Source organism: Cynoglossus semilaevis, chromosome 1, assembly GCF_000523025.1.
Source record: "Cynoglossus semilaevis isolate Cse_v1.0 chromosome 1, Cse_v1.0, whole genome shotgun sequence".
NCBI classification, from domain to species: domain Eukaryota; kingdom Metazoa; phylum Chordata; class Actinopteri; order Pleuronectiformes; family Cynoglossidae; genus Cynoglossus; species Cynoglossus semilaevis.
In genome coordinates this window covers 10,213,852-10,240,577 of record NC_024307.1, presented here as the reverse complement: position 1 = coordinate 10,240,577, position 26,726 = coordinate 10,213,852, and the positions used below count along the sequence as shown (strand labels likewise).

Sequence of the window (26,726 nt, the reverse complement as noted above, 5' to 3'; positions counted from 1 at the left end):
TTTAACCATGTCTGAGTGTGTTTATACAGCAGCAACAGAACAGCACTTCAAACCATATAAAATTGGTCTGGCCCAGTGACAGGCCGCAAGTGGCAGTTTGATTTGGCTACTAGTTCACTAAGATTAGTTTTACTGTGTCATGATGATTTAAAAACCACCACGTTTATCAAGCCGTCATTCAAACAATGAATCCTCAAGCACTTACCAAGGAACAAACTACTACTTAAGGAAACCTAGGTCTAGTATCTCAATTGTGAGCCACAAACCTAAGTTAAAGTCGTGGCACTACGTTGGACCATATGGGGATTTTCTGAAAAGACTGTAAAGACTGAGATGTTGTAATTTGTCGCTTTTTGTGGACCAAGTGTAACAGTATAAGTGCCCCATCACACTTTAAAAGGCTTTTCTATGTTAATGTGGCATTTATGTGGGATTTAAACTCTTTGTAGAGGACGGAGTACTGTATGGTATCGAACTCCTGACATCGCTGTAATCCTATTGACTAGATATCTGCCAGATAAATCCAAATTTCATAATATATACACAGACAATGACCCAGAAAAGTAGGGGAAAAATGTTAAGAACAGGATGTTTGACGTTGTGTTTGTGGACTTCTTGCCCGTGGCACCTGCTTTACTTAAATTCAGAGCTGGAATAAAACCACCAGAAGAGGAAACCAAATCAGCCAACTGATCCACACCACACACCCCCTCCAACCACCAAAAAAGGCCTGCCTCAGCTGCTACTGCGCCTAAGGCTCTAGCTAAGAATAACCTTCATTTCTGGGGGGATAGGGTTACCTCCAAGCCTCCGTGTACTTTGCTATGACCTATACCCATGTGAGGCACCAATAACACAGGGTGGGGTATTCTGTTCTCACCCCCTACTCTGCCCAACCTTGCCTTGTGCTTAGCTTTGATTTTTCCTTACTGCACCACCTCTTCTTTGGCCCAACATCCCCAGACCACCCGTCTACAATGCTGCCTCACTGGCAGCTCCAAATTCCTCAACACCTATAAACTTACGTTGTAATTTTTCTAATTTTTCCAATTTGTTTCGTATTGGAAAATTTCACTGGTGGATTCCATGGATCTAAAATCAAGACTTTAACAACTGAAGGAAAATGGAATGAGTCTCTGAATACTTTTAACTTTAATTTCCTGACATGTGGACGTTGATTGGATTTTTAAATTGAAGCTTTGATTTTTTTTTTTTTTCCATGAATATATGAGGAGGTTTTGCCCGCAGTTGAGAGGATTAAACCTGAAATAGTCTCCATATAACCATGGCTGAAGGTAAGACTCCTATATCTGCACTCACTGATATGACCTACATGCACCTGTAAAAAACATTAATAACATTACTGCAATGTCAACAGGCCAGTAGGGACATCTGCAGCTGTCCTTTTTCTGGTCCTAAGATGAAACTGTTTTGTAAGGTGCCTGTTTTTGTTAACCTACTTAGGTCCATTTCTGACCTTTTTACTGATTACTTTGTTGTCTTATCTGGTTGTCTTAATAAGGACCAAAATCTGGTCCTTTAAAAAAACACTTAACTCTCTCTCTGCTCTGGTCTGAGTCAGTTCAAGTTTGTAACTTGTGATCTAGTGTAAGGGTTTGGCAGAAACTTGATAGGTCAAGTTAAAAACAGATTCATCCACACAAATGAATGGAAGAGGAAGTTGAGTCCTAATGTGAAGAGTTGTACAAACATTTGGGTGTATTTATATTTGCATTACGTGTGTTCATAATACACAATTAGTCTTATGTTCATGTTCATAACCTGGTTTCAAATAGGTTTTATTTTTTATTGTAAATCCCTTTTAGTCATCCGCTGGGATGTTCTATAAATTCCTCTGCAGTGCAAAACACCAACAGAAATACAACAGTGATTGCAACATATGTCCAGTTGGTAATAAATAAATGGTTCTGTTTTGATCAGCTGTGTCCTCTTTGGAAAATGTGTTGAAAGTTGGTTGCTATAAATACAGGCTATCATGTAGCCAAAGAATTAGCATTGCTGTGCTGTGACGAAGATGAGTGCTGCTGGGACTTTCTCCCGGCTGTTCAGCCATGGTGTTTGAGCTGTTTTCACTTATCAATTCAATGATATATTTATTTAAAAATATTGTCTTTTAGAAATGAATGTGCATATTAATTCAGTATATTTGATGCATTTTAGTTGAGAATAGGAGCTCTGATTTAATTTTTATCTGGTAGAATGCATTTCAAACAGAAAGAAATTTTAAGAAGTAACCCAAGAGACCAATCAAGAATAGACAAAAAATTTCAAAATAAAAATATATGAAGATAACGTCTAGTTTTAAAGACAACGTGATAATAGACCTAGTAAAAAATATATTAAAAAATGGTCAAAAAATATTTAAGTTAATGAGAAAATTTGTTTCCCATTCTAAACGTTTTGTTTTTTTAAACGCAGTGTCTTAAAGTAAGTTAAAATACTGCTCTGAATTAACTATAAGTTTATTCAACATAAACCTTGGTTTAATATAATAATATACATTTCGAACACATGAAAAGGTCGAGATGCTAGCCAAATATTTGATGAATATGCTCCAAAAATGGTTTTAAAAAATAATCTCAAAATCATATCAACCAGGAGGAAGGAGTCTGAGGTAAAAGCTATTTCCTCTGCTGTTGATTCTCAACATCTGAGGAAGTGTCAGAAGAACGGAATGCCAGCAGCTCGCTCACAGTTACACGGTGTCTCTTATACTGACAAAACATCCAGGTCTGAAAGTCATTCTCAGTTCAGTTCATGGTGACAAAGCTGTTATTAAATATCATTACAATCGCTACACAAAGAGCATTAAATAAGCAATTATGTGTTTACTTGCAGGTTTGTGCCATTGTATTACAGCCGTAACATCTTACTAAATGACTAACATTTTCCCACACATGCCACTATAAACCGTAACATCTTACTAAATAACATTTTCCCACACATGCCACTATAAGTGATATATGTATGGTATGTTAAGGTAGGTGTGTTTTTGTAGGTGTGTGGGATGTTATTGTCTTGTTTGGTTCACAGCATTTAATTACATTGTGACAAGTTTGCAACTGTAAAATGACCATTTAATGCTGCAAATACTCTACTGTCTCTATGTCATCAGCATATATAAACACACAAACTATACCTAATGTATAAACTGTCCTTTAATGAATGGTATTGTGTTTTAATTAAGGTAAACTTTGTCAATATTAATGTTACCTTCATTTCTTGTTTTAATATGTTTAATAAATAAACAGAATTTGTAGTTAAATACTAATTTCTCCATTCATATGTTCTCCATTTTAAGTATATAATCTTTCACGTTTTGTCTTATTATTCATGACAATCTTAAAAGTTCTTGTTTGAGAATATATATATTTTGGTTAACTAAAATAACACAATTTTAACAGTTACAAAATAGCAATATCTGATAAACTTCTTGAAGTTGCAAAGAAACATTTTCCTTGTTTGCGGCAATTACTTTGCAAAGAAAGAAAGAAACATTTTCCTTGTTTGCGGCAATTACATTTAAAAAAAGAGGGAGGGAAATGAGGGTACCAATGTCCTACCTTGACTATGCCGAGATTGACTGCTTTACACAGGAAGAAAACTGGCCTCCTCCTCCTCCTCCTCTTCTTCAGCCGATGGGTCCAATGGAGCAGCCCCGCCACAGAGCAGTTCCTTCAAGTCCAAAGGTCTGGGTCTCCTCAGGAAGCTGAAGCTGTCTGTGGAGCTGCTTGTCGCTCTGGTTGCTCTTCTCTCATGGATCATCGTGGGGGTAGTGATGTTTGACTTTGTCGAATACAAGGCTGTTCCAGGTTAGACACAAAAAAAAATATTATTTATTAGTTTCAAGCACTAGATTGAGCAGACTTATCAGTGTATATATGTTTTTTCAGACATTCAGCAAATCATAACCAACCCTGTAGGGGCAGTAAATGACGCCGTCGATGAAGTATCTAGTCTGATCAATAAATTTCAAGGTAAGAATACAAAATCACACGTGTCATATTTGTTATACTTTAACTTTTAATGTAAAGTAACACAGAACTACTTTTCTGTCTTTGCCTCCAGAATGTGCACCTGATTTGAGTGACCCCAGGTCAACAGCCGCTTATGTAGCAGAAGAAATATCAGAAGCGAAAGATGGAATTATACAATATTTTTCCGATGAGGAGGGTATGTTTACTTACGATATTCAATGGTTGAATATTTGACCAAAGACATTAACTGTTAAAGTTATAAACTTTATCTCACAGGAACCTTCTATCTCAGCTACATTGATCCAGTGGTCGTTGGCAGAAAAGTTTTTCATTCAACCAATGATTTTATGAATGGGGCGGTGGGCACCTTTCGAGACAGTGTGTGTGCCATTATAGACACAATACTGGATTCTATAGGGGAAATTACGAAAGGTATGTACTGTATATAGTTTAACAAACCTATAACCGAAAATGTCTTTGAATAACCCAACCCTAGAAGGCCATGTAAAACTTTACATTTTTTTTATCAAAAGCTCAAGGAAGTACAAGGAACAACAATTTTATATTTTCGTCAAAGATCGGCACTACATCTCTAAAGCTTATAATAAAAATAAATACATATATATATATATATATGCTTTTTTCTTGTCAGTAATGGTGACAATGTTTTGCTACAGACAGATAATTATTAATCATAACAGCAGAAGAGAGAAAGAGAGAATGCACAAAAGTCTATTGCTACAACAACGCTAAGACAAAAACCAAGACAAATGTTATTTCAAAAGATGTAAGATATTTACAACTAAAACATTTCAAGGTGCATAAAAAAACATGAGCACAAAAATTCCCCCAGAATTCTACAACCGATGGGCTCTAGGACAAAAACACTGCTTGGTTTTCATAAATAAAGGGTCGACTTTTCCTTAATATAACACCTTCGGTAAAACAAGAAGAACTAATGGATCTAATTGACTTGGTTTGAGCTAACACATTAATATATTATATTGAAGCAAGACTTTTTTTTTTGCTTCCTCAGGAAAAATTGACCTGAGCTACATTGACCCTGTGGTCACAGGGAGGAATGTCTTCAGTGCTACTAACGAAGTCATATGTGGGGTGGAGGACTACATCCGCACTAAACTCTGTGCCGTTGCAGACGCTGTTTTGGATGTAGTCAAAGGTATTAACTCCGGTCATTAAACACCTGTCTAACCTCTATAACATAATAAAATGACTAATGAACTTCTGAGGAGAGCATTCTTCACGTTTAAACTAATGGAAAAATCTGTTTATATTATTAAATTATGTGCAGGAACCATTGACATCAGCTTCATGAATCCTGTGGTTATTGGCAGAAATGTCTTTAAAGTCACAAATGAAACTGTGGGTGGAGCTGTTGGCTACATTCAAGATGTTCTCTGTGCCATCATAGACACTGTACTGGATACAGTTAAAGGTATCTGATTCATGTGTGGGTTGTTTTTTTTTTTGACATTTGTGTTGAATTTAAATTTAAATGTGTGACTGTGAAAGTTAAAAACTAATTTCTCAGTTAACTACAAAAATGATTGATTTTGTGGTTAAAACTGTTAATTCTAACCTTTTATTTTGTAAGTGTCTCATAAAAATCCTGCATGAATGTGTGTTGTTCTCCTCAGGAACCACTGACATTAGCTTCATTGACCCCGTGGTCATTGGCAGAAATGTCTTCAATGTTACTAATGACTTTGTGAGTGGAGTAACAGGATACGTCCAGGGGGTGCTCTGTGCAGTCCTGGATGTGATACTGGACACACTCAAAGGTACTGTCTACAGGGATATGTCTGCTCCATAGACTATGAGCAGGAAACAGATATAGTCACAACAGAAGTTTATCAAGTGTAGCTATTCTGAAATCAAAACTCAAAAATCTGCATGTTGCCTGGTCCAAAATATCACAATATAGCTGGCATGTCAGGTTACAGGTCACTTACTGTACAGCCTGCAATTACACTGTGTGTGTCGCACAGTATTTAAAAAATATTGCTTTCAAAACAATTCATAATGATACTTTAATAAAATGGTTTAATCTGTACCTAACCACTATGACCTGTTTGTTGGTCAGGCATCCAAAATGCTGTGGGATTCAGTCCCCTGTCCTTTGTAAAGCAAACAGCAGACTTCACCACAGAACAGATCAACGCAATTGTCGGTTACGTCTCTACAACGCTGACGGGTGATCAAGGTCTGCTTTACCATGTCATCACATTATAAGAATTTACTTGATATTTACTTTGGGTATTTGACTCTGGGTTGTACCTACATTGCAGGTATTTTGCCTGAAGTGTCTGTCGACCCCATGAAAGTCATCGAAGATGCTTTGCTGGAGTTTTCAGACAAGAAAGATTTGTTTCTTGCCTATATGTCAACCATGCTAATTGGAGACCAAGGTAAACTTTTTCCTTGTTGATCAGTACAAAAATGGTCTATGATCCATAAAAAAAAACTATAAAATTATATAAGACATTACATGTAGTAAATTATGACATAATTATCAGCAACTGTAGATTAATGCAGTAGTGCAGAATTAACTATTTACTATATACTTTCTTTCTTTCTGATTTTTAGCTGAACCTGTTGCCAAACCAGTTGTGAACATAGTCACTGAAGAAGGTTTTCCTTTTTATTACAGATAAAATATTAACACGTGATCTTAACAACCATCAAATATTCTTCAGGGCCCAAACTTGTTTCTCTATGTTTCTGTGTAGATAAAACTGTAGCTTCTCCAGCTGATATCACTTTGGTGAGAAAAAAAGGTGAGTGATCATTTTTTTTTATTATTTAAAATTTCAATTGCACCCTCTTGTGATTGAACAATATTATTTCACTTTCTGAAATTTAGGAGAATTTTTGCCACCACCAGAAAAAGGTAAGAAAAGTACACTGTATGATGGGAGACAAAATGTAGGACATCTTTCACTATGTAATATGTGTGTGTTGCTTGCAGCTAGTGTGCATAGATCATTTTCTGCATCCTCTTTTCTGACATCCTAGCATCAAGTCCTCATTTAGACCCTATTTATGCCATGGCATGAATGAACATGCATCATAACCTCATTTTTCCTTTCACTTCCCTTCCCTCCACTCAGTCACTGGTTATGTAATCACTGCATCACTCCTGTTCCTGTCACTGACGGTTTGTTGTTTTTTAATTCAGGTGTTTTGCCTTTGATTCGTATTTTTCAGTCATCCTGTTTTGTGTTATTCTTTGTACGAACAAACAGAGATGCTGTTCACCTTTGCACAATGACATTTGCAGTATGCATTATTTATACCTGGACTGCATTTTGTACAGCTGACGTGTATATCTATTTGCCCATTTGTGATGTGTTTGCACTGTATATATGTGAATTGTTCTAACTAAAATGTGCAAGAACAATGTCTGAAAAATGTTTTTTGATGTGTTCAAAAAATATACTTTTGAACCAACAATGATTAAGTAATGAAACCATCTAAAATCTATCAAACTTTATGACCTGTTTATTTAAACACTCACTCTGTTCTAAAACAAATCTACATCAAAACTTTGGTTTATATAAACTCATATCATGTTAATGATACATGCAGAACCAAAAATTTTGCAGAATTTTCAGAAAGTATTTAGTATTATTCAGAGCCAATTACAGTATAATCTAACTAAACTAAAGAGCATAATTTAAAGTAAAAGCTCTTCTTTGCTGCCTTTGGTTTGTTGAAGAACTTTACTTCTACAGAACCTGAATGAAAGCCGGTAATTCTAATGATTGTGTCCCAGACCTCCAAACTATCTGGTCTGATTTTACAATGGTGAAATCTGGAGATAGAAGAAGTAGTAATAGAAATTGTAAGAACACACATACTATATTCACTGGCAGCAGCCAAAATCGAGTAACCAAAAAAGGTGTCATTGTTGGTTTAAGTGCATTTATTATATTTTTTGACATTGTTGCCATCTCTTTGACTACTCATAAAGATAGGTTTTTGAAAACAAATTCTGTTGTGAATGACTAACTCAAGCACGCAAACTACATTTCACCCCATTAAAGTGCTCCTGTACCTTTGAAAAGAGTTTGTCAGACAAAGTAAAACGAGAGAGCAATGACAAGAGTTAATGATGCAGTTGCAGGGCTAACTCCTGCTGCCAAAAAGGAAGCACCAGAGTTCAGTGACCACTCGAAGAGTAAGGAAGAGGACAAGGAGGACAATGTTCCTGCCGAGGCTGTGAATGTAACTGATGATGAAACAGAGGAGGAAGAGGAGGATGGTATTCACCCATTTTTTATTTAAAAAAATATTAATTTTCCAGAGTAAAGAAAATAGACACAATCACTAAATTTGTAACTGTCACATTAATAGCAAAACAAATTCACCGGCAAGAAAGAGAACATGAACCACTACTGAAGGATGAACTAGTCTCTCACGATGGTGATGAAGAAGAAGGGGCGGAGGAAACGCAGGTGGAGGACAAAGGTTTTGGTGAAAAGTTGGAAGTAGAGGAGGACGACAACTTCCAGTCAGATATGCTAGAGCTGGCCAAATCTGAGGTTTCAGTACAAGAAAAAGAGGAGGCCAAATTCCAAGAAGAAGAAGGAGAACAAGTAAAATCTCAAGCTTTCGAAGAGGCGGAGAAGAAGGAGGATGGGACAGAAACAGAAGTTTTGGAAGAAGAGGAGGAGGAACAGGAGAAGGAGGATGAGACCAAAACAGAAGCTTTGGAAGGAGAAGAAGAGGACAAGCCCAAACCAGACATTTTGGATGAGGAGGAGGTGGAAGATAATGATGCCAAATCAGACATTTTGGAAGAAAAAGAAGAAGAGGAGAAGGAGGAGAAAGAGGAGGCTAAAACTGAATTTTTGGAAAAAGTGGAGAGGGCCAAAAAAGATTTGGAAGAAGACGATGAGGAGGGGGAAGAGGAGGAGGCCAAAACTGCAATTTTAAAAGAAGAAGAAGTTGAAGAACAGGAGGCCAAAACTGAAGATGTGGGAGAGGAAGAGGAGCAGGAGGAGGGGCTAGTCAAAGAGGAAAACCTTAAAATTGCAATTTTAGAAGAAGAAAAGGAAGAGAAGGAGGAAGAGGCCAAAACTGAAATTTTGGAAGAAGAGGAGCAGGAAGATGAGGAGGTGGAGGAACACAAAATTGAAGTCTTGGAAGAACAAGAGGTTATTGAAGATGAAGAGGAAGAGGATGAGACCAGACCTGAAGATGTGGAAAAGGAGGAGGAAGGGACAATATTTTCCAAAGAAGTAAAAGAGGATGTCCAAACTATGGTCTCGGTCCTAGCAGATCAATCTGAATCAGAGGAATTAGTAAAAGAGGACCAGGATGAGGATACAAGTATCAAATCTAAACCGGAGTCTGTGGATGAAGTTCTTTCTGTAGATGACAGAGGATCTGAAGACAAAACTAAAACGATTGAAACTCATGTCAAAGATCAGGTAGAGACATCTGTTCACGAGGATCTGGAGCTGGAGGAAGAAACCGAGGCTCAGACTGAGCTAAAAGACAGGGATGATAACGAGCAGTCAACAGTCCAGCCTGGGTCTGAACTCCAATCAGCTGAAATGTTCGCTAATGTCAATGTTGTGCATGAATACACTACCAAAGATGAAGAAAAACACCAAGCACTCTTGGAAGCTAAGCCAAAGAGGGAGGACCACGTAGCCTCAGAGACAACAAGAGAATCCAGAGCTGCTCACAAAGAGGATGCAGAAGATGTGGATGTCAAAGGTATAAAACTCTTGTCAATATCACCACATTATCTTTCAACATCTGTTTCATCAGGTTTTGAAAGGTTATTGAGTGGCGAGTATGTTTTTGATGACAAATGTTCAAGGTGTGACAAAGGGAATGAGTCTGACTCATCAAATTAAAAGCATGAAAGATAAATGTGATCAAAAGTTCATTAAGAACTTTTTTATACTGCTGACTGAATAATGAAGAACCAAAAAAACATCTTTGACATTGCAATTTTTGTGAATGTTAAGACAGACAAGTTTGATTAAAAACAATCTCAGTGGGTTTCCTTACGAAATGATGTTCAAGATAGAACTGGTGAAGAAATTTGATCTGACAAGGCCAAGAGGGTTTTATTTATATCATACATTTCCTAGATTGGATATTGAATCACTGTGAAGAAAGAGGATCTCAGGGTTCAGTGAAGGATGTAGGAGTTCTACCATATTCAACAGCTTATTTTTGGTGACTCAGACACATCTATTTCTCTAAGTGCTAATTTTGTTATTTACTTTAGTGTTCTTAATTTAAAAACAGTCTTTGCCTTCTAAAGGCGATGAAACATAGCTGTGGTACCTGCCAAGCGCAGCACGTGGAGCCAAAGCCTTATGATTAAAGGACCAGTCTTGAGCTGATTGTTGTAATTTTAAAAATTGGTATATCCTTAATTATCTATTTACTAAATGTACCTGTATATCACGCCAGTTCAAATTTTCCCACGACTACTGTTTTAAGAATTATATATTGTCTATAACTTGTGTTGGGTTTGTTGAGTGCTGTAGTGCTTCTAGTGCTTATGCATGCATGGTTTAAGATAAGATCATTTAAGAAGATTCAGATGTAGTTTTTGGTCAGAACTACATTGTTATATTCTAAATAATATTGCCTATTTCTGAGTGAAAGTCATGCAGTTAAGGAAGACAAAGAGCAAATGTAACATTACATTTTTATCTTTGTTTCACTACACTAGTTTTGCCACATTTTCTGTGTAACATAAAAATCAAGTTCAACTGTAAATATGTATACAAAGATGTTCTCTACCAGGTACATTTGTTTATGAATAATTATTTCTGGTTATATCCATAAGTTACAGGCACAGAGGAAATGACACTTGAGAAGCAACCAGAGATACCCAAAGGTAATCATGCTTGCTATTTAAATATAAGATTGTATATTCCATGTGTAAACTATTTTTCATGAAGAGTGAACAACTATGCAGAAATTACAGAAATTTCCATTTTTGTCGGCTTGCTCCTTAATTCCCATCATTTTGATTCATTTTCTACAACACATGCTTGAACCAATGGTTGCGTTTAAAAGAAGAGGTAAAGGAAAAGACAGAAGTCACAAAACCATCTAAACATGAGAAGGAAGCTAAGAAACCACCTAAAGAAGAGAAGGAAGCTAAGAAACCACCAAAGGATACACTGTCAAAAACTATAAACGAAAAGAAAGACGAGAAGAGACTCCGTAAAGAGAAAGAAATAAAGAAACTACAGAAAGAAGAAAGGGAACTAAAGGAAACAACTAAAGAAGAAAAGAAGTTAAAGAAAACACTTAAAGAGAAGAAGGAATCAATAAGACCACCAAAGGAAGAAAGAGTGCCAAAGATAACACCTGAAGATAGAGATGTAAAGAAACCGTCTAAAGAAAAAGAAGAAGCTAAGATTGCATACAAGGAAAGGGAGGTCAAGACTTTGTCTAAGGAAGAGAAAAAAGAACTCAAAAAAAGGGAAAGAAAACCTCTAAAAGATGAGACAAAAATCAAAAAACTACCTACAGAAAAGAGAGATGAAAAAGAACTCCCAAAAGAACAAAGGGAGATCAAGATACACTTAAAAGAGGAGAAAGAAGTGAAAAGGTCTCCTACAGAGAAGACTTCTAAAGAGAAGATTAAAATCAAACCTAAAGAAGAAGACAAAAAACCATCTAAAGAAAAGGAGGAAGTAAAGGAAGTTTCAAAAGAGAAAAAAGAGATAAAGCTTGTAAAAGAGGTAGAGATGAAGATAACACCTAAAAAAGAAGAAGTGAAGAAACTTCTTAAAGAGAAAAAGGATGAGAAAGAAGACTTTATTGAGCCTCCAAGTGGAGAAAAAGAGGCAAAGAAGCCATTCAAACTGGTTAAAATCCAGAAGAAACCTAAAAAGGAGAAGGCCACCAAACCATTTCAAGAAGACAAAGAGGAAAAGCCTCTAAAAGAAATAAAAGGTAAGAAACCATTTCAAGAGTTGAAGGAGAAGCAGGCTCCAAGAGAAAAGAGTGAAGTCAAGAAACCATCAAAGGAAAAGAAAGAGGTAAAGCATCTCAAAGAAAGGAAATATGTCAAGAAACCACCTACAGAGAAAGAAACAGATGATCTAAAAAAAGAAGAAAAACTAAAGGAAACTCTAAAAGAGATAGTACCTGAAAAGGAGAAGGAAGTTAAACTATCTCAAGAGGTAGAGGAAGAGCCTCCAAAAATAACAGGAGTCAAGAAACCATCTAAGGTAGACAGAGAGAAGAAACCTCAAAAAGTAACAGAGATGAAAAAAGTAAAGAAGCATCTTAAAGAAAAGATAGAGGTAAAACCATCTGAAACAGAGGTGGAGCTGGATAAACTTCCAAAGGAAGGTGATAAAGAGGTAAAAAAGCCTTCCAAAGACTTTGAGGTCAAAATAACACCTAAAGAAAGGAAAGAGAAGAAACCATCTAAGGATGAAAAAGAGGTGAAGCTCACAAAGGAAAAGAAAGACATCAAGAAACCAATTACAGAAGAAAAGAAAGAGATCAAGATAGCCCCTGAAGATGACAAAGAAACCAAGAAAACACCTAGAGCAAAAAGAGAGGTCAATATGCATTCAAAAGAAGTTAAAGAAGTAGAGAAAACACCTAAGGAAAAGAAAGAAGTCAAGGAACCTTCTAAGAAGCCTTTGGAAGAAAAGACGCCATCAGAAGACGTAATACAGGAAGAACGTGAACCAGAGAAACCTCCCCAAGAAGAAGAACCAGCAAAACCTTCTAGAGAAGCAAAAAGAAGAACACAAAGGAAAACCAAAGATGAGACAGAACAAAAGAAAGGTGCAAAGAGACAGGACGAGAAGCTTTTCAAAAATAAAGTGGCAGAAAAGAAATCAGAAAAAGAAGCAATGAAAATACTGAAGAAAGATACAAAACCAGATACAAAACATCCTACATTAAAGGAGGGGATCCAAAAACCACCTAAAGAAGCAACAGAAATCAGAGTACAAGAAAAAGAGAAGCCCAAAAAACCAACTCAAGAAAAGGAGGATATCAAGAAGCCATTTAACGAGACAAAGGAATTCAAGAAGATTCCTAAAATTAAAGTAATTAAGAAGCTTCTAAAGGATGTTAAGGAAATCAGGAGGCCCTCAACAGAAAAAGAACTCAAGAAGCCTCACAAAAAAGATGAGCAACCCAAGAAGCCTCTTAAAGGGACATTGGAAATTACAAAGGCCCCACAAGTGAAAATGGAAACTAAGGAGCATCCAAAAAAGGGGGAAGAAATCAAGAAAACTCAAGAAAAGGAGAAGAAAGAAGTGAAGGCTCCCGTTCAGGAAGAGAAAGCTATAAACACACCACCTGAAGAGAAAAAGGTAACCAAGGAGCGTTCTAAAGAAGCTGAAGAAATCAAGAAACCACTTAAAGAAAAGACAATCAAGAAAGAAACCAAGGAGCCTACCAAAGAGAAGAAAGAAATTAAAGAGACGGTAAAAATACCTCCTAAAGAAAAGAAGGCAACCAAGGAGCCACCTAAAGAAACCGAAAAAATCCAGAAACAAATGAAAGAAAAGGAGGATATCAAGAAGCCATTTAACGAGACAAAGGAATTCAAGAAGATTCCTAAAATTAAAGTAATTAAGAAGCTTCTAAAGGATGTTAAGGAAATCAGGAGGCCCTCAACAGAAAAAGAACTCAAGAAGCCTCACAAAAAAGATGAGCAACCCAAGAAGCCTCTTAAAGGGACATTGGAAACTACAAAGGCCCCACAAGTGAAAATGGAAACTAAGGAGCATCCAAAAAAAGGGGAAGAAATCAAGAAAACTCAAGAAAAGGAGAAGAAAGAAGTGAAGGCTCCCGTTCAGGAAGAGAAAGCTATAAAAACACCCCCTGAAGAGAAAAGGGTAACCAAGGAGCATTCTAAAGAAACTGAAAAAATCCAGAAACAAATTAAAGAAAAGGAGAAAATCAAGAAGCCTTCTGAAAAGAAGAAAGAAATTAAGATGCCTCCTCTGGAAGATAAAGAACTTAAAACACCTCCTAAAGAGAAGAAGGGAATTAAGGAGCCTCGTAAAGAAGAGAAAGAAAGCAAGGAGCCTCTCAAAGAAGAAAAAGGTATCAAAGCTTCTAAAGAAGATGAAGAGATCAAGAAAGCAGTTACAGAAAAGGAGAAAATCAAGAAGTCTTCTAAAGAAAAGAAGGAAATTAAGATACTTGCTCAGAAAGAGAAAGAAATCAAAGAGCCTCCTAAAGAAAAGAAGGAAGGCAAGGAGACTCTCAAGGAAGAGAAAGGTATCAAAACACCACCTGAAGAGAAGAAGGTAACCAGGGAAGCTTCTAAAGAAGCTGAAGAGATCAAGAAACCAGTTAAAGAAAAGGAGAAAATCAAGAAGCCTTCTAAAGAAAATAAGGAAATTAAGATACCTCCTCAGAAAGAGAACGAAATCAAAATGCCTCCGAAAGAAAATAAAGAAATCAAGGAGCCTCCTAAAGAAAAGAAGGAAGGCAAGGAGACTCTCAAGAAAGAGAAAGGTATCAAAACACCTCCTGAAGAGAAGAAGGTAACTGAGGTAGCTTCTAAAGAAGCTGAAGAGATCAAGAAACCAGTTAAAGAAAAGGAGAAAATAAAGAAACCTTCTGAAGAAAAGAAGGAAATTAAGATGCCTCCTCAGGAAGAGAAAGAAATCAAATTGCCCCCTAAAGAGAAGAAAGACATCAAGGAGTCTCCAAAAGAAAAGAAAGAAGTCAAGAAGACTCTTCAGGAAGAAAAGAGTATCAAAACACCTTCTGAAAAGAAAAAGGTAACCAATGAGCCTCTTAAAGAAGCTGAAGAAATCAAGAAATCACTTGAAAAAAAGGAGAAAGTTGAGAAGCCTTCTGAAAAGAAGAAAGAAATTAAGATGCCTCCTCAGGAAGAGAAAGAAATCAAAACACCTCCAAAAGAGAGGATGGAAATCAAGGAGCTTCCTAAAGAAAAGAAAGAAACAAAGGGGCCACGTAAAGAAACCGAAGAAATCCAGAAACAAATTAAAGAAAAGGAGAAAACCAAAAAGCCTTCTGAAAAGAAGGGAGAAATTAAGATGCCTCCTCAGGAAGATAAAGAACTTAAAACACCTCCTAAAGAGAGGAAGGATATTAAGGAGCCTCATAAAGAAGAAAGAAAAAGCAAGAGGCCTCTTAAGGAAGAGAAAGCTATCAAAACACCTCCCAAAGAGAAGACGGTAACCAGGGAAGCTTCTAAAGAGGCTGAAGAGATCAAGAAACCAGTTAAAGAAAAGGAGAAAATCAAGAAGCCTTCTGAAGAGAAGAGGGAAGTTAAGATACCTCCTCAAAAAGAGAAAGAAATCAAAATACCTCCTAAAGAAAAGAAAGAGGTCAAGGAGCCTCCTAAAGAAATGAAGCAAGGCAAAGAGACTGTCAAGGAAGAGAAAGGTATCAAAACACCTCCTGAAGAGAAGAAGGTAACCAAAGAACCTTCTAAAGAAGATGAAGAGATCAAGAAACCAGTTACAGAAAAGGAGAAAATCAAGAAGCCTTCTAAAGAAAAGAAGGAAATCAAGATCCCCCCAACTGAAAAGAAAGAAATCAAGGAGCCTCCTAAAGAAAAGAAAGAAGTCCAGATTATCAAAACACATTCAGAAAAGAAGAATGTAACAAAGGAGCCTCTTAAAGAAGCTGAAGAAATCAAGAAAACACTTACAGAAAAAGAAAAGACAAAGAAGCCTCCCAAAGAAGACAAACAAACTGAAAAACTTCTAAAAGAAGAGAAAGAAATACAACCTACTAAAGAGAAGAAAGAAACTGAAAAACTTCCCAAAGAACGGGAAAAAACCAAGAAGCTTCTTAAAGAAGAGAAAGAACCCATAAAGAAGAAAGAAGCAAAATCAGGTAAACTGTTTGGTTCTGTTATAATAAAACAGTTTGTATTTCTCACTAAAATAAAAAATGGAAGAGCAAACATACAGTAGTGGTAATGAACAGGTTATAATGACAGTGGTTCCCAAGTAAAATAATTAAATTTAGCAAAACTGTAAACTAAAACAACAATACAGTGGACCTTTGCAACCCAAGTGACAAGATAGAAGCTCAATCAGTTAATCATATATATTCTTCATCGAGCAAAACTACTGAAAATCGCTAGCAACGGATGCGTATTCACAGGGCAGCTAATTCACCAGGGAGGATTGTTTTACTCCTTAAACAAAACTTCTTCAAATATAGAATGCAACGGGTTGGCAACGTCTTTAACATACCATCGACGTATGTGGAGGCCTTAGTAGCCAGCAACAGATCCAAAAGGCTTTGCTTTAGCAGTTCCCACACAAACATTTCACAACGCAGTCGCGACTCTCTTTCCCGCTTAGGTGTTGAAACCAGGAAGTACCATGGTGCACTTGGTGAAGTAAACGTAACATGACTCAGAATCGCCCCCGTGTGGACTGAATGCATAATAACAGAGAAAACTGAATCAATTTACCTTATGCCTCGCATACGAAATCACCTCATAAATAGTACATGTAACGTGGGGAGAATAGCTGGAAAAGTTCATTTAAATATTTTTAAAGGTGTAAATGTTTTTTTAAAGGTGTTGTTGATGTTTTCTTTTAGACTCAAAACTTAAGAAGGCTGTAAGAGTTAAGGTCGCGAAGAAAGCTTTTGCATCTATTCTGAAAAAGGAACATCTGAATGCAACAAAAGCAGGTAAGGTGTTTACTCCTAAGACACCAAAGTCACCGAGTCATTGAAATCCATCGCTGCTATTTTACCCTTTTACTTAGGGGGGCGCCGTGTTATCACCACACGTTATTATCGCGTCTTTGGATACGTTATGTCCATAGTACATGATTCAACATTTCCAAAACTAAGACGAAGACCTACTCTGGCACAGCCACAATATTTTGTGCTCTTTCCAGATAGAGAAAATCAATGTGTTGACAGAAGCTGCTAGAAGGCATATAGTTCCTCTCCTAAAAAAGGAATGTATGAATGTAACAAGCTGGTAAATGTTAGACCACTGACTGTATAAAAGTACTACTCCCTGCAAAACCAGCCCCGACATGATACCTCTTCACGATTGGCTCAATGACAACTTTATGATGGACAGACAGTTTGTATCAACTCTGCCAAATTATCTCAAGCCCCCGATATTTTTTTCTGCATCACCTGCTATGTGACAGAATCAAAATTATCCTATCAATCAGTTGTTTTAGAAAGACCACTTTTGCTACTATGCTAATGCTAATGTGACATTTGATGTAACTATTTTTTATTTTAAACAGAGGTTCTCGAGGTTAAAGAGAGGAAAGCAAAACCAGTATCTACAAAGAAAGGTATTTGAAACATATTTTGTCAGTTATATTAATAGTTTCATTGTTTAACTGGTGTAAAAATAGAGACCTTACAGGTGCCTTTCTTCAGTTGACGGTGTGTTTGACTTCAAGCTACTCCTTTTTTCTAGACTTACATGTGCCTTTCTTCAGTTGACGGTGTGTTGACATGCGTTGACTTCAAGCTACTCCTTTTTTCTAGAAAAAAAATTCTATTTTTCTAGTCTATTTTATAACTTTCCATAATTTGTCTGAAAAATTAGGTTAAAATTTGGAAGGGGCACAGATACTTAAAAATAAATACATAAAATAAAGAAACTGGCAGTGAGCTACATTTTTCTGAATTTTTTTAATCTGTACTTGTGATATAGTTTCCACAGTGGTAGCTCCCAAGCCCAAGGATGAACCCAAACAGAAAATCAAACCAAAGCCGGTAAAATCAGGTAATATAAAAAAAAACATAATTTGTTGCAATTAAATATACTTCTTACTATATTTTATTAATTTGCTCTGTGTTTTGTACTTTTGAAGCCCCAAAGAAGGAGGCCAAAGCAGCACCTGTAAAGAAAGGTAATTTATGACATGTTACTAATTGATGTTCAAATAACAGCAAGAACTTGAAATTTAACCTAACACTGTGCTTTTGAAAAACAGAGGTAGCCAAGGCAAAGGAAAAGACCAAAGAAGTTACCCTGAAAAAGGGTAAGTGCAAAAAAATATATTTATAATCGTTAAAAATATTTGGAATTCTATATTATAAATAAACTATTTATAATCGTTAAAAAGGTTAATATTTGGAATTCTATATTATAAATAATTCTGGAATTGCTTGACAGAACCAGAAGTCCCTGCCAGAAATGTCTCCCTGGTGAAAGAAAGAATCAAAATTGTGCCTATGAAAAAAGGTAAATAAATAAGTTTCATGTCTTCCACCTTTATTTACTCTACAGTAAGTGACTTAAAAATATTTTCGTTTCCAGAAGTCAAGGCACCTAAAGAGAGAGTGAAGGCAGTCTCTGCTAAGACAGGTAGACTTTGTTAAAGAATTCACATCAAATCGGAATATTTCGTGGTTTTGTACGGAACATAATGTCACATGTTATTCCTGCAGTTGAGGAGCCGAAGGAAAAGCCCAAAGCTGTTGCAACAAAGCGAGGTAAAGCTGAGTTAGTCCTGTGTTTTTATTAATTTTTTTATTTTGTGTGTGTCTTGTTTGAATGACAAATCTAAAACTGTTTTCTACAGAACCTGCTCCTCTCAAGACAAGACCAGTAGTCAAAGGTCAGAAGCCTTTTATTGGTGTATATACGGCAATGTGGAGTTACTAATGGAGATGTTTATATTTACGTAACATTATTGTCTTGTTTCTTGTAGAGACAGAAGCCCAGCATAAAAATGTATCTCTCGCCAAGGAGAGGGTGAAGGTGGTGCCACTGAGGAAAGGTGCAGTATTTAGATTGTTCAAAGATTTTATACAATAGTTTAACAGAAAAATAAGTATTAAATGTGTCAGTTTTCTATACAATTGAATTGTTTGAATTAACATTAAAATGTAATCCCCTCTTTTTTAGTGCCTGTAGCTCTGAAAGAGAAATCCAAACCAGCGATAACGATAACGAAAAAAGGTAGGGGGAACATTGCAACATATTTTTTTAGAGTTTCCATCTAAAAATGTTTTGGAGTTTGTTTGTTTGTTTGCAGGGTAAACCATGAACATCTGTAGTATTGCTGTGTGATGATGATGGTATTTTTGCTGTTGTTTTAGCTGATGTTCCTAAGGAGAAGAAGGCTGAACCAGTGACTCCCAGGAAAGGTCTGAGTTTGTTTCATTCATTTCTTTCTTCTGTGTACTTCCTACAAACATTTACTTCGTCTACTTCTCCCACAATGGTAATATCACAGCTTTTGTTGTTATAGTGACAACCAAGGCAAAACCAACACCTGCAGAAAAGAAGAAAGGTATAAAGCAGTGTTGTGTTTAGAAGCAGTTTATCATAGATTTTCTTTGTATAAACCTTAATATTTAGATGCTTGGCCGAATCGTGTGATTTCACTGTGGACGACACATCAGTGTATGAGGCTCTTAGCTTTTCATTGTTATTTTCCTTTTAATGTAGAAGCTGTTAAAGACAAAAGGACAAAAGCACCAATGAAAGGTCAACTTAGTTTGTCAGTTTTAAATAGACTGTAGTTTAGCGTTAGTGTTAAAAATATAAGGACACGATTCAGTTGCTCTAAATAATAATGATCATTTTTTCTTTCTTTGTAGAAACCGAGGCCAAACCAGTCGTTGTCAAAAAAGGTAGCACTGAATTAAAACTTTATATCATGCAAGATAACGAAAAAATATATATATATATAATATAAACATTTGTATCATATCTTTAACAGAACCAGTAGCTGCAAAGAAGACGACAAAACCTGTTCCGGAAAAGAAAGGTAAATATGTCCTGATTTTAAATTAAAATCAATATATACTATATATATATACTATATATATAGTGTAAATAATAAATAATATAGTGTAAATAATATACAAATACTGTATATATATTGCATTGATTTGAATGACACTAATATTGTTGCTTTTAATTCAGCTCCTTCTAAAGCAGATTCTGAGGATAAAGTGGAAAAAGTCAAATCTCCACCGAAGAAGAAAGGTAATCTTTAACTCTCATCATTGTTGGTTTTTAGACTCTTCTAATTTACATAAATATGAATTACAAAAATATTTGTTATCCAATACTATCATTTCAATTATTCTAATTTGCACAAGAATGGTCCCAGAAATATAAAACAAAATACTTTGTTTGTTCAGTCAATATTTGTTCACTGAACTACATTTACACCAACCAACTCCTTAAATCCTGCTTGGTGACAAATACACACGTTTTATGTAGTCGCTGTCCTTTAATATGCTCGGTATGATTATTATTTTACCTATTTCACGTTTTCTTTCTGCTGACACAGCACTGATTAAGAAAAAGGTCCATATAAAGAAAGGTACAACAGTGATGCTTCAGTGTGTGTAGCTAATGCTATGTTAGCATCACAGTGATCACGCCACAAAATGTAGTTTTATGCATTTTGTGAACGCTCTGTGTGAATTGAGCGGCAGAAAAACTAGATTAGTTCTATAGACCAAGACGCATGGAATGGTTTCTTTTGGAATGGTTTTTGTTATTGTTTCAATATTTACAGAACAAGAAGCTCCAAAAGCCGAGGAAAAACCTGCTGCGGTGAAGAAAGGTAAAGAGTTGACACTGACACGGACATGACTGTTAACTGATGAGGACGTTATTTCCTTTTCATCAATAATCTGAACTTTTTTTCCCCCTTGACGGCACAGCGGTGCTGAAAGAAAAGATCACACCAGTGCGTGTGAAAAAAGGTACATTAGTGATGCACCACTAGAGGCAGCACTGGTAATCTGATTATTCCCTGTAATCTGATTACCGACTGGCAACCACTGAGAGTTTGTGGATTAGTTGGAGAGGAAAGACCAGAAAATATAAGGATGGAAATCTCCTGAAGAAATTACAATTCAGTGTTTAACTACAATCAATTAGATACAATTTGCTGTCAGCAAGAAAGAAATGGATCACAAACTGTACTGTCTGTGATTAAGTGTCACTTGCTTTAAATAACAATAACAAAATAATAAAAAAGTAGAGTTGAATCCTTGTAAAAATAGTACGTTTAAACTGAAACCTTAAAAATGTCTGCATGGAATTAAATAAAAAAAAAGTTGAATTAGTTTAACAACAGCCTTGACTCTAGGCAAACTTTATCTGTCACAGAGCCTGAGGTTTCAAAACTAAAGGCCAAACCTTCACCGGCAAAGAAAGGTAAAATTAAAGCATATTTTTATTTGATTAACAGTCTTCACTAATTTAGCCAATAAGAGATTTATTTAATTTTACATATAACATATATTACAAAAGACCCATTAAAACATAAATATACTATATATATATATATATAAATCATACTTTCTTTTTTAAATTCCTGAGTACTTTGCAGTAAACTTTTTTCTTTTCTTTTTTCAGAAAAACCAGTTGAGAAGAAAGCAGCCAAAGGTACAGTGTGTGTTCAAATGTTAAATCAAACCACTTGGAAGAAATGAATGTAAACTGTGTATTTCTACAGAGGAGCGAGTCCTTAAAGAGATACAGGCGCCGGCAAAGAAAGGTACCACGGGGTCCACAGTTAAACTGCTCTGACTCAGATACTCTGATTTATTCTTAATGCTTCATTTTCATTTTCCATAGAAAAGCCTGTAGAGAAGAAAGCTCCCAAAGAAGATAAAGCCAAAGGTGCAGTTTAAAAACACACTGTCTTTTACCACCAGGTGTCAGCCTGTGTTTTAATTAACTCTGTTCTCCGTCCAGCAGCAGAGCCTGTCTTATCAGACAGCTTTCTCATGGAAGGTACAAATTCCCTGCCTGTTGATAAAATGTCACACATGTATCACACCTCTAGTGCAATCTTCTCCCTGAGGGACTCTGGGAGAAGAGAGCTCTGCACTGACCTATGCTCTCACTCTCCCTCCGCAGACGAGATGCCCTACTTCCAGTGCTTCTTCGTGGATGAAGACGAGGCCCAGTTTCCCTTCTACGCCTTTTCACCACTTCATATTTAAATCCTCCGACTGATTCTACTCGGAGATGGAAATCCATCAGATTTCCCGACGACGACGACAACGACAATGACGTCACATCACTCTGCTCAAGCTGCCGAAAACGCAGCTGCTGCTTAGGAACCAAAAGGGTTAGGGCAGCAGGGGATTATGGGTGATGGACTGATCACTAACTTCCAGATTTGGTTGAGCTCTCGTACCAATACATGCAGCCACTGTCATTCCTTTTTGTTTGTGTTTTTTGTTTAATATATTTTACAGAGGAGCATTTTGTTAAGCAGTAGCAAAAATCATGAGTTCTGTTGACAGGGTACAACAACAGGGTCACGTTAACGAACCAAGACCGACAAGGGTTTAGTTTCTCTGAGCCTGTGTTTACTTGAAATGTGGCTTGTACAGAAATCTATGTTGAATCGTTAAACGCTCGTTCATGACTCTAATTTAACAACATTCACTTATTCATATAGTGTGGCTTCATGGGTAATCCTTGCCTTATTTTATACAACTTAATCAACCAACCAAGTAGGTGAGACATCTGTGTATAATTCATTATCTCAAGGATTTTTGTGTCACATTTTTCCTCCCTCCCGGGCACAAAAAAGTGAGACTCGGCACCAATTTTTCTTTATCTGATTTTCACGTACTGTTTATCAAAAGGAATGACTACGCAGCGTGTGAGAGAGCTCCCAGTGAATCTGCTGAAACTCTACCTAACATGATGATAATCTTGAAAATTCAATTCAGTGAAACCGCACCATCTGAACTCATATCTGCACCAGCGTCGCTTGAACTTTCAGTTCATTTACCAAGTGTCAGATTACATGTGTAATCACCTGAATAGACCAAAAACAAATCACACTGATACTGCGCAGCGGTCACCGGCTACCTGACTGACGTGAGTACAGTGTCGTAGAAACGTGACATACTGTGGGAAACTTGAGAACAAGTTCAAGAGAGAGGGGGAAACATCAATGACAATGTTTCTAGATTATATTTTCTTTAAGTGTGCAAATCTAAAAAAAAATTGTACTTAAGCCACACAGCCCAGTTAGCATGAACACATTGACGCCAAACAGGTTCACATGGGCTACAGCACATGGACAGTGGGCTAGGATTTGTAAAAACAAAATGACTATGACTGTGTGCTATGTGTAATAGAAATAATTAGAAAAAGTCGTGTGGGCCACATTGGTTACCAGTTGCAATATAGGTGTGCATGGGTAATCTGAGACCCACATGGGTCTCATTTTTAGGCCACACAAGTTGGTTTTGAAGTCAAAACAAAGTGGTTTATATGAAATCATATTTGGACGTATGTGATTATTTTTCATGTGACCACGTTTTATAGACGTCGCCGTGGGCGAAACACACGTCTGTGTGGAGGATCACACTTGTGTAAATGCCACGTTCTATTTTGGGCGAAACACACGTCTGTGTGGATGATCACACTTGTGTAAATGCCACGTTCTACGTCTGTCTGTGTCCAAATCCCAGTGACAAGAACACGGTCAGTGAAGCTGCTCTCCGTGAGAAAACACTGACGTCTTTGTGAGTCTGTGTGATTTGGAGGCAGGATGGCACGGAGCACAGCTTTGATTTCACCAACGTTGGATTTTATTTAAGGAAACTTTCCTGTTAATATGTTTTAAAAGGCGTATTTTATTTCACAGTGACAGAGTTGGCGTCACTTTTACCATGTGAACATGTGCAATACATGGCTTTTTGTTGATCTCTGAGGAGATCACTGAATTTTGTTATATAATATTCATTTAATGAAACAAGTGCATGACGTGTTTGTTGTTTTTAATTTTTGTTCTCCAAAATGTTCCTGTATATGGGTTTTTCCCGAACTAAACTCAACAAAATGGTCACAGAAAAACACTTGAACTTGTGGATCAGGGTTTGATCAGTTCTCATGCGTCTCACAGTTGGTTTTTGTATTACAAATACAAAGCTGTCGTTTAAATAAACATTTTTGTAAATAGCTGAATGAGTGGGAAAATAAAGAACATATTCGAAAAAACAAAATGATATTAATCCCTTGACTGCTGTCGTCTTACCCACCATACATGGGTCTCATATGTAATTACTGGCTGGGTGTCAATTTTCAGATACACCGTCATTGAGCCTGTGAATATTGACAACCTGAGAATAAAACAATGAAAGTGTTCCATTGTTTATCTTGTCTTATTTACCTCTGAATCAATAAACGCTGCGTCCTCACTCCACAAAAATATTTGACCCTCATTACAAATCATTCAACACTATGTCAGTGGGAGGCGGGAGGGGCAGGGGTCGGGGGGTGTTATTTTTTTCTATTTGCACCACAGTGGGAAAATGTCACAGATTTGAGACTAAATCAAATACTTTAGATTCTGACTTATAATTAGAGTAAAACACACATTATATTCCGTAGTATATGTGTGTATATGATGACGTGTGACACAGAGAGCTTGGAGACATACAGCTGAAGTGCTGTATTCACACTAAATCAGCTTAATGAGTCTGAACAGGGGTCAGAGAGGTCGGCTACTCACTACACCAGGAGGAAACTCATGTCACGCTGCTCTGTGGGCGGAGCATCGAGGTCGTGATGACACGGGCTGTCACGACACAACCTGAAGAAGTATCTCCAGGTCAGCCAGTACACACGGCAATACTCAGTACTTAATCACTGTACAGTGACCAGTGGAGGTTTATTTACAAATCTATTTTCAGAACTTTGATTGACAAATACTGGATTGGCCCAAAGTGTCCTGCCCTTTGCCCCCTCCCCCTCCTCCCCCTCCTGTGTGTGGTGCCATCGGCAGCCCTCTGTCACAGTTGGTCCACGCCATCGAATGATGTCTCTACGTAATCACACCACAACTTTAACTAGATAATCCCCTGAGGCCAGTGACATCACCCCCCCACCCCTCCCCCCCTCCTCCGCCTTCTGTCCGTCTGTGGGGTGACTACGGGACATGGGTTCAACGGTGTCACTGGCCGCTGCTCTTCTTCAGCCTGCAGCTGTCACCTGCAGCCCACTCACGACAGGGTCTGCACTGTTCCCACATTCTGGGTCGACTGTATGACAGAGAAGAAGGCAGGAGTGTGTGAACACAGAGGACGTGGTACTGACGAGGACGCTGTGGGGATTTATCACAAGTGACTCTTTAAAAGTTTTCAGTCAAACAGTTTATTTTCCCTTTTTTTTTTTCAGACGCGCAGAATGAAAAAGAACCTCACAGTCAGGATTTCACAAAAAGATCTTAGAAATGTTCACACGTCAGACAATGAATCAAGTGCAAATCATTGAGTACAATAAAAAAACCACAGCTTTAATGTTAGAAATGAACACCTGGATGGTGGGTGAACACAGTGCTGGAATGATTTGCTCTTCCGCGGTGGGAAACTTCAGGCTTTTTCATACGTGCGCACGGCCTGGACACCTCCAAAGGTCAGAGTCTGAGAAGGAAAAAAAAAGAACACATTTATTAACAATGGAACAGAATAATTATAATACAGAGTTTCACATCAGGTGAAATTCCAGAACGTACCATCACCATCTTCCCGTCCTTGATTTCTCTGACAAATCTGGTCTCCTTCCCGTCCCACTTCTGCACCTGCACAAACTTGTCTCCCTCCATGGTGAAGGTCGACTGCAGACAGAAACAGTAAGTTTTTTCTCAGGTCTCATAATCTGACCGCAGGTCAGTTTAATGTCCGTGTCCAGACCAGCACATACCTTGACGTGTCGGTCATCGGGCGTGGTCTCATCAAACTCGTCGCCCAGTTTGGAGGAGATCTCAGTGTTCCTGAAGGTGCTCAGGGTTTTTATCACCACTTTGTCTCCGTCCTGGCCGATCACCACCGTGGGTTTGGTCACGTTTCCCACTTGTCTGGTGGCAAAGCCAACACCTGAGGTAGAATTGAGTCGAGTTTTACTGCAAGTCTTTACTGACGCATCATATACTGTACTGCACTCTGAAATACTAGACTCAACTATACTACACTATATTATACTCCAACACCCGACAGTAAGTCACATGACAGTACAATATGCTACATCAGAAAATACCACAATAAATACAACAATAAATGTAATACTTTATATTACACTGAAATATTCTGTATAACATGGAATATATTTTCATATACACACACACATATATATGAAATATAAAATACGCATATGTATACATATATATGTATTTTTACTATGCTATTATACACTATATTATACTTTACTGCACTACACTATACTATATTTACTGCATAATACTTTAATATATCTTTGTTATATTCTTTATTTAATTACCCAATACTACAATGTACAGTAATACAGATTAGTACAATATACAGTATTACATCAACTGTATCATAACATTGACTCATAGACATTAAATGTGTGCCATACTTTACTACACTTAATCTCAATGAACTGCACTATACCACACGACAATACCAGTACACTTTAAAATTCTTTTTACTGCTCGGGTTTTCTCACCTAGCTCCTTCATGTAGTCATCAAAGTTCTGACTGTCCACCAGGTTCCATGTGCCGCAGAAAGCATCAACCATGTTTGCAGACGTCTAACGGTTTTTCCAGGATTCAGTCCAGTTGTCTCTACGACCTCAGGCTGCTCCCTGTGCAGTGAGTCCCGCACACAGAACGAGGTGCTGCTAAATAATAAACTAACGGGGCGCGGTGACGTCACTGGGCACGTGAAAGCTGATTGGATAGTTCACTTCCCGGCATGGAGGGGAACACAAAGTAGAGGCTTTTTGTATTATCATGGTTTTGGTTTAT

At 37.1% G+C, this 26,726-nt stretch overlaps 2 protein-coding genes across 21 annotated transcripts; one reads left to right on the top strand and one right to left on the bottom strand.

The window, feature by feature from the left end:
- The first annotated feature begins 591 nt into the window (after nucleotides 1–591).
- LOC103378352 (trichohyalin) lies at nucleotides 592–23,273 on the top strand. Of its 20 annotated transcripts, XM_025054762.1 has the most exons (45): nucleotides 592–1,295; nucleotides 3,618–3,833; nucleotides 3,915–3,998; nucleotides 4,090–4,194; nucleotides 4,275–4,430; nucleotides 5,035–5,178; nucleotides 5,311–5,454; nucleotides 5,657–5,800; nucleotides 6,103–6,222; nucleotides 6,308–6,427; nucleotides 6,606–6,650; nucleotides 6,749–6,796; nucleotides 6,883–6,909; nucleotides 8,140–8,283; nucleotides 8,376–9,746; nucleotides 10,840–10,890; nucleotides 11,073–13,060; nucleotides 13,589–14,113; nucleotides 14,324–15,857; nucleotides 16,578–16,670; nucleotides 17,249–17,299; nucleotides 17,668–17,739; nucleotides 17,828–17,866; nucleotides 17,951–17,998; nucleotides 18,133–18,201; nucleotides 18,277–18,324; nucleotides 18,408–18,452; nucleotides 18,542–18,595; nucleotides 18,671–18,739; nucleotides 18,868–18,921; nucleotides 19,062–19,109; nucleotides 19,214–19,255; nucleotides 19,414–19,452; nucleotides 19,566–19,598; nucleotides 19,688–19,735; nucleotides 19,894–19,956; nucleotides 20,267–20,299; nucleotides 20,498–20,545; nucleotides 20,646–20,687; nucleotides 21,097–21,144; nucleotides 21,346–21,375; nucleotides 21,446–21,487; nucleotides 21,568–21,612; nucleotides 21,688–21,726; nucleotides 21,853–23,273. In XM_025054762.1, the coding sequence occupies exons 1-45, from the start codon at nucleotides 1,286–1,288 to the stop codon at nucleotides 21,936–21,938; spliced, it is 8,304 nt and encodes a 2,767-aa protein (XP_024910530.1). In that variant the 5' UTR covers nucleotides 592–1,285; the 3' UTR covers nucleotides 21,939–23,273. The 20 variants fall into 20 exon arrangements, with proteins under 20 accessions (XP_024910530.1, XP_024910473.1, XP_024910479.1 ...); XM_025054705.1 differs by having other exon boundaries at nucleotides 595–1,295; nucleotides 10,846–10,890; nucleotides 11,073–14,113; XM_025054711.1 differs by having other exon boundaries at nucleotides 595–1,295; nucleotides 11,073–14,113; nucleotides 17,677–17,739.
- Nucleotides 23,274–25,097: 1,824 nt separating this feature from the next.
- Nucleotides 25,098–26,605, bottom strand: LOC103378371 (fatty acid-binding protein, brain-like). The gene is made up of 4 exons (XM_008309562.3): nucleotides 26,425–26,605; nucleotides 25,663–25,835; nucleotides 25,475–25,576; nucleotides 25,098–25,382 (listed from the first exon to the last, which is right to left on the bottom strand). The coding sequence occupies exons 1-4, from the start codon at nucleotides 26,495–26,497 to the stop codon at nucleotides 25,332–25,334; spliced, it is 399 nt and encodes a 132-aa protein (XP_008307784.1). The 5' UTR covers nucleotides 26,498–26,605; the 3' UTR covers nucleotides 25,098–25,331.
- Nucleotides 26,606–26,726: the final 121 nt, after the last annotated feature.

What these genes read in the sequence shown, in the direction of transcription:
- LOC103378371 (XM_008309562.3), bottom strand. Translation starts at nt 26,497, where the DNA reads ATGGTTGATGCTTTCTGCGGCACATGGAACCTGGTGGACAGTCAGAAC. An exon ending in CCGATGACCGACACGTCAAG is followed by an intron (nt 25,577 to 25,662) that starts GTATGTGCTGGT and finishes TTCTGTCTGCAG; the next exon opens with TCGACCTTCACCATGGAGGG. An exon ending in AGGACGGGAAGATGGTGATG is followed by an intron (nt 25,383 to 25,474) that starts GTACGTTCTGGA and finishes TTTCCTTCTCAG; the next exon opens with ACTCTGACCTTTGGAGGTGT.
- LOC103378352 (XM_025054696.1), top strand. An exon ending in GGTGGTGCCACTGAGGAAAG is followed by an intron (nt 18,740 to 18,867) that starts GTGCAGTATTTA and finishes CCTCTTTTTTAG; the next exon opens with TGCCTGTAGCTCTGAAAGAG. An exon ending in GACAAAAGCACCAATGAAAG is followed by an intron (nt 19,453 to 19,565) that starts GTCAACTTAGTT and finishes CTTTCTTTGTAG; the next exon opens with AAACCGAGGCCAAACCAGTC.